The 7,323-nt window shown below is 48.6% G+C and overlaps 1 protein-coding gene across 1 annotated transcript in view; it reads right to left on the reverse strand.

The window, feature by feature from the left end:
• Tekt1 (tektin 1) overlaps nt 1-7,323 on the reverse strand; it is a 17,138-nt gene that overhangs the window by 6,461 nt on the left and 3,354 nt on the right. The window contains exons 2-5 of the mRNA XM_029546393.1: nt 6,505-6,670; nt 4,421-4,549; nt 3,910-4,053; nt 873-1,095 (exon numbers count right to left, since the gene is read on the reverse strand). Coding sequence (XP_029402253.1) covers nt 873-1,095; nt 3,910-4,053; nt 4,421-4,549; nt 6,505-6,670 — 662 coding nt within the window. The remainder of the gene's footprint in view (nt 1-872; nt 1,096-3,909; nt 4,054-4,420; nt 4,550-6,504; nt 6,671-7,323) is intronic.

Below are 7,323 nucleotides of genomic sequence, written 5' to 3' on the forward strand. Positions count from 1 at the left end.
GAGGAGGAGGAGGAGGAGGAGGAGGAGGAGGAGGAGGAGGAAGGACACGGTGACGGACAAGGCTGGCACTGTACTCCCATACCCACCCCCAGCCATGGCCGCTCTGAAACCTTCAAGTCTCTCAGCCTCAGAAGCCCTGTCATGACCCCCTTGTTACAGCTGAGGTAAGGGGTGCAGAGAGCTTGAGAGGTATCTTTAAATCCTTCAGCTAGGTGCTACAAGAGTGGAATGTGGGTCTCCATCTTTCAAGTTCAACATGCAGCCCTCTCCTACCAGACCCTACTTTTCCACATCGCTGAGCCCAGGCTATGGACTGGCCACACGTGCTCCGGACCCCAGGTCCCGATGTAAGGAAGGTGTATGGGATTCGGCTCCCGTGGGCTCTGATGGTTACATTTTCGGTGACTTTGCCACCTCTCTGTTAAACAGGGAGTCTGAAACTGAACTGACCACAGTAGGAATATTTACACCACGGGAATCTGCAAGTTCTACGTCTCAGAGTTTTTTGTTTTTTTTTTTTTAATTTTTGACTTCCAGAAGCCTTTTGCCAGTGTACCACTAGGAAACCATCAGGGACAATTGACCAGAGAGCCAGAGCTAGGTTTGAAGAGACTGGATGCTTCATCATGTATGTGTTCAGGGTCCTTCTCCTCGTGTTACATGAGGAAAACGGTCCTTCTCCTCATGTTACATGAGGAAAACCTAAGGCTATGCCCAGATCCCAGCCTCCATTCTCCCTCCCACTTCTGGGCTCTGTCTCTTTCCGGATCGGTTTTCTACAGAGTGTGTGTAGTAACCAGAGGCCCAGCACACACAGACATTTATGCTTCCATAGTTAGACCTCATGAGTACATGTGTCCCCTGGACCTCACCTTGGCCAGATGATCAGCCAGCTTGTTCCTGGCATCTTTGGTCTCCTTCAGCCCGTTTATGAAGGCCGTGTCTACCACTTCGCACTGTCTGCGCAGGTCATTGGCTGTCTGGGACAGGATTTGGTCCACCAGGGTCTTCAGGGCCGTTGAATTGTTCAGCTGCTTGTCTGCCTTCTCCACATTGGCATTGGAGAAGTCCAGCCAGTCCTCCAGACTCACAGAGCTGAAACACAAGACTCTCGCTCATTCACAGCACATCAGGGCTGGGGTGGCCGAGGAAACTCCTGGGAACTACTGGAAACTAAGCTACCTCCACCCCACAAGTACCTGGGATGTTTTTCCACCACTGGCCAGAGCCTACACAAGGGTAATATATTTGGAAACCTCCCATGTCTGTGCTGGACATTGGGCTGTTAAAGACATAACCTCATTTCATCCCCCTGGGAAGCCTACTAAGCTACTTTTATGACCCCAACTTCACAGAGAAAACAATCTCATAGAAATAAACAAACTTAGTCAAGATCACACAGCTGGAGACAATGAGCAGCAACACAGAACACAAACATATAACAATAGATATAACCTAGCTCACTGAGTAAGAGGAAGCCAGGAGTTAAACAGCTTGCTGGTTTAAGAGGAAATGCTAACTGTGGTGGTTTCACAGGAAGAGCCCCTATAGACTCCTGTGTTTGAATGCTTGGCCCACAGGGAGTGGCACTATTAGGAGTAGGTGTGGCCTTGTTGGAGGAAGTATGTCACTGTGAAGGAGGGCTTTGAGGGGTTTGTTTTGATTTGCTTAAGATTTATTTATTTATTATATGTGAGTATACTGTAGCTGTCTTCAGACACTCCAGAAGAGGGCATTCCATCACAGATGGTTGTGAGCCACCATGTGGCTGCTGGGAATTGAACTCATGACCTCTGGAAGAACAGTCAGTGCTCTTAACTGCTGAGCCACCTCTCCAGCCCGGGCTTTGAGGTTTTATATACGCTCAAGCCACACCAGTGTTACACAATCCCCTTCTGCTGCCGGGGGAACAAGATGTAGAGCTCTCAGCTCCTTCTCCAGCACCATGTCTGCCTGGATGCTGCCATGCTTCCCACCAGGATGATAAGGGACTGAACCTTAATTACGTCAAAAGCTTTGTCCCACCCACCCTCCAAAAAAAGGATCGGGAGAAGGGGGGACCAGAACAGTTCTATGGTAGCAGGTGGAGGGTGTTCAGGTGTCCTTTTCCTCCATGCTTGGGGACTGCCTGAGGACTCTCCACTTTGTGACTAGAGGCAGCCCCTGACTAGTCCCCAGAGATCCCTGTCTCCTTTGCCTGCAGGATGAAAACAAATCTGCCCACTTGTTTCTCACAAGTTCTGAGACGCCAGTTCTGAGACAGGAATATTAAAAAGCACTGTAGCTTCTCTTAGAGTCCCCTCTCCCTCCACCCTCCTCCCTCTCTTTCTCTTCCACCACTTGGGATGGGGAAAGCCAGCTTCCATGTCATGAAACTGTCCTTGGAGAAGTTCACAGAGCTGGGTCCCAAGGCCTGCATCATCACATGGGTTCCTTTAGAAGCCACCGCCTTCCTGCCAAGCCTTCGGATGGCTGCAGTCCCTGCCTCAGTTTGTCTTCCACCCAAGGACACCTTGAGCCAGGTCACCAGGGAAACACTGTCTGGCCTCTCGACACGCCCAAGATCACGAGATATTCTTGATCATTATTATTCTGAGAGGCTAAGTTTGGGGGAATGTTATCTTTCTACTTTTTTATATACTTTAAAAAGGTACTAATATGAGAGATGGCTCAGTGGTTAAGAGCACGGGCTGTTCTTCCAAAGGACCAGGGTTCAATTTCAGCATCCACATGGCTGCTCATGACTGTCTGTAACTCCAATTCCAGGGATTCCAACACCCTCTCACAGACATACATGTAAGCAAAACACCAATACACAAAAAGTAAAAATTAGAGCTGGGCATGGTGGCGCACGCCTTTAATCCCAGCACTTGGGAGGCAGAGGCAGGCAGATTTCTGAGTTCAAGGCCAGCCTGGTCTACAGAATGAGTTCCAGGACAGCCAAGGCTACACAGAGGAACCCTGTCTCAAAAAAAAAAAAAAGTAAAAAGTAAAAAATTATAAAAAGTGATACTAATACAATGGTGATCATTGAAGTGTGTATTTAGTATTTGCTGTATGCATTTTATATGTGTGTGTTTAATTTTTAAAAATTCAAATATGAATAAATTAGCTCTATGATATAAAAACTAGCTGGAAATGCAAGTTAAGGGTCCAGTGGGATAACTCAGCAGGTAACCCTGCCTGCCACCAGCCTGCCCCCCTGAATGTCCCCAGGACCTACATGGAAGAAGGAAAGAGCCAACTCCCACCAGGTGTCCTCTGACCTCCACATGTGCACACGTGTACCCACCCATCCACACACAAATATAAATAAATGTTTTTTTTTAATTAAAAAAAAAAATCCAAATGGCTCAGTAGTGGAGAGCACTGACTGCTCCTCCAGAGGTCCTGAGTTCAGTTCCCAGCAACCACACGGTGGCTCACAACCATCTGTAACGGGATCTGATGCCCTCTTCCGACATGCAGGTGTGCACGCAGACAGAGAGCACTCATACATAGGAATAAAATAAAATGAGAATAAATAACTTTTTAAAACTGCAAATTAGATGTTACACAAAAGGTACATATTTTTGCAAACTAAACAAAATAGACCTGAGAGTTGGATTGCCAGGGCCATCAGTTAACTAATTATCTTGGAAAAGACAGATGTGGGGCTTTATCACCTCATCCACCACTATAGTTCATATAATCTCCCACTTGTTAAACTATAAATAGATGAAGGAGTACATGGTATGTCTTTTGACACAATGGGCCAGTCTTTCTTAAAGTGAGAGAAGGTTCTGGGCGGGGGCAGGGTAAAACTGCCTTGCCCCAAGCCTCCTGACTGGGAGGGGCTCTAGGATGCTTCCCCTGGCCCTGTCAGACTGATAAGACCCGGGGTTTTCCCAGCAGCAGGACCCCACTCACTTGGGCTCGATTCTCACAACATTCTCAGAATAATTGATATTTGGTGAGTTATTGTTGAGTGAGAAGCAGACATCGTCGATAGTTATGGCCGTGAACTTGTCCTTCAAATCCTTTTCCAGATTGTACTTGGCAGAGCGGTTCAGCCTGAAGGAAGAGGGCAAAGCCGGTTTCTCCCTCGGAAAAGACCTGGTGACACCTGCAGGATCATGGGAGACCCTGGAAAACGAAACTGAAACTTTCAGCGTGCGCCCCACTCCCATGTCGCCAGGGCACACACGTGCCTGATGATGCTTGGAGACCTAGCCTCAACTGAAATCCTCTGCCAAACTGGACTGAGGGATCAGAGTGGCCGCAAAGGGCCCCAGTGAGTCACCTTGGAGAGATGTGCCACTCCTCCCGCTACCAGTGGGCGCCTGTGGAGGAGGCAGGAATCTGGCCTCCACACACCAGTGTTCCACCAGGGGGCGCAGACCTACAGGTTTGCCCTGACTTGGGTGGGCTCTGCGGGTACCTGATCTGTTCTGTTGTTTCCTCCAGCGTGCGGATAAGCAGGTTCATGACTCCGTGGATGATATCAGCCTCCTTCTGCAGCTCCTGCTCCACCACATCATGCACCAGATCGATGCCCACGCGCTTCTCCCTGGCAGGGAGGGGCAGGGGCGGGGGACACTACTTGGTGCCTGTGCCTCTTCAAAATATTCCAAAAGTGTGCAGAAAACTGGCCTGAAAACCCCACATGAACATCCCCCGCCCTTTAATTTGTTTGTATCCCAGGCTAATCTCCTGCCTCAGCCTCCGCCTCAGCCCCTGAGCGCTGGGACTTCAAGGCATGTCCCACTTGCTGCCTCCCGCTCAGTTTGACAATCTGCTCTGGAGCCTTCCCCGTCACTCTTACTCATTAGAAACAGCTGTCTTGACCTAGAACTTCAAAGACAGGTATTTCTTTCCTTAGTCTTAGTCTTGTACTTAGACAAGAAATTGAATCCAGAAAAAAAAGTTCTAATAGTACCGATATTGATATTACCTGCACTACTGAGCCCCCACTGTGTGACAGGCACTGTGCTGTTTTGTTTTTTTATGTAAATATTCCCGTGGGAGATGGAACCCAGGCCCTGAACCATACTAGCCAACTGCTCCACAACTGAGCCCCACCCCCTCCAACGCAACGTTTAAAATGCATATGGGAGAACTAAGTGTCAAAGAAGTGAAGTAGCTTACTCCATGCCACATGCTGAGTGTTACACATGCTTCTAACCAGCACACTACACTACCCCCCAAAAGCACCTCACTGCCAGATACTTTCTACTCTGCTTGGTAGCACTAGGGTTGGGGGGGGGGGTCTCCTAGCCACTTGCCATGGGGCCTGAGATATACTGTGTAACATCTGTGCCTTGATATCCCCTTCTGTAAATGGAGACAGCTATTAGTACTAGCTATAGTGTACACACACACACACACATATGCACGCGTGCGCACACACACATCACACACATCACACACCCTCTGCATTATGGTTAGCCTCGGACTTAGGAGCACCCTGATGAGTTGGGGAGAAGGACTGTCACTGCCCTCACCTTCAAGTGCTTTCCAAATTTCTCTGGGGACCACTACCTGCTGCACAGGGTCAGGGCTAAGGTTATAGGGGAACTGGGCTTTCTACTGAGGAAGAGTCCCATGTACTTGGGAACCTTCAGAGGACTCGGCTTCCTCCCTTTCATGAGGATGAGATAAGGGCCTGGAGAGTTCACTGGGGTCCAGTTAGACAAACTCTGCTAAGCTAAGGACCTTGAACTTTACCTTAAGCTGTTTAGATGCAAGGTTGTAATTACAAGTTTTAAGTTTGGGGTGACCTGTAAAACTCAAGTTTTGGACACGTTCACTCAAAAGCCAGTATGGGGCTGGGAATACAGCTCAGCCAAATGCTTGCTTGCCTAGTGCTCTTGAAGCCCTGGGCTTGATCCCTCAGGGTTCCCTACTTATGATTACTTGCTGGGGACATAGACTGTCTAGAGCTTAGGCCACCATCTCAAATCATGAGGTAGCCTAGAGATCAAAACCTGTGTTCCGTGAGGCCACAAAACACCAAAAGCCTGGACCCCTGATATGCTGATAGAAACTGTCCATTTCTAGACTACTTAAAAGGGATGGGAAAGGGGGCTAGAGAGATGGCTCAGCAGTTAAAAGCACCAGCTGCTTTTCCAGAGACCCTGGGTTCAATTCCCAGCATCCACATGATGGTTAAAAACATCTGTAACTCCAGTTCTAAGGGGATCCAGCACCCACTTCTGGGCTCCTCTGGCACTCCACACACCTGATACATAGACGTGCAAGCAAAAAACACATACACATACAATAAAAATAAATCTCAAAACAAGTGACCCAAAAAGAAACTATTTTTAAGATGAATGTAATTCTGTAATTCTTTGACACAGAAACCTGAGCCCTAACGTATTTTTAGTCAGAGGACAGCAGAATTTAGGCAGGAGCCAAAGTGGTGTTCCTTCCCCAAACACCACCGACAAGGCAGACCTCACCTCAGCTCAGTTCAACCCGCCATCGAGCACAGGCACACGTCTCCTGCAGCAGGTGGATTACCTGTAGGCCAGGCACTTCTCCGTGATGTGCAGGGGCTCCTTGTAGCTCTCCAAGGATCTCTCCAGGCGGATCTTGTACGTGAGCAGGTCATCTGTCTGGTTCACGAGCTGTTCAAGTTTGTCATCTAACTCCTTCTTCCAGAACCTGACCTCTTCAAGTCTCTGCTCTGAGGCACACAGACAAGTCACACCAGGGTGTGTCTGCTCCTAGAGGAGGTGACTGTGTGTGTGTGTGTGTGTGTGTGTGTGTATGTGTGTGTGCTGTGGTGTCAGGGACTGAACTGAGGCCCCTAGCTCTTCACAGCTGAAACCCCACTTTAAGCCTAGATGACTTTTCAAGACTTTTGTGACACTACACTACCTGAGATTTTCTCTTTTCTTGGAGCTGTCCACCATCACCACCACCACCACCACCATCTTTTTTGATACAGGGTCTCACTGTGTAGCCCTGGAACTTGCTATGTAGACCAGTGTGGCCTAGAATTCACAGATATCCACCTGCCTCTGCTTCCTCCTGTGCTTTGGGATTAAAGATGTACTTCACCACAACCAGCCTTTGTGACATTTTTATACATGCTGACTGGGAAGGGTGAGCAATGTAGCTCAGTTGGTAAAGAGCTTGCCTAATATACAGGCAGCATCCCCAGTTCAGTTTCCAGCACCAGCAAACAGAGCATGTTGGTACAAGGCTGTGATCCCAGTACTTGGGAGGTAGAAGCAGAAGAATCAGAAACTCAAGTTCTCTCTCTCTCTCTCTCTCTCTCTCTCTCTCTCTCTCTCCCTCTCCTCTCTTCGCTACATAGTAAGTACAAACCAGCCT

The sequence above is a fragment of the Mus pahari genome, chromosome 14, assembly GCF_900095145.1.
Source record: "Mus pahari chromosome 14, PAHARI_EIJ_v1.1, whole genome shotgun sequence".
NCBI classification, from domain to species: Eukaryota; Metazoa; Chordata; class Mammalia; order Rodentia; family Muridae; genus Mus; species Mus pahari.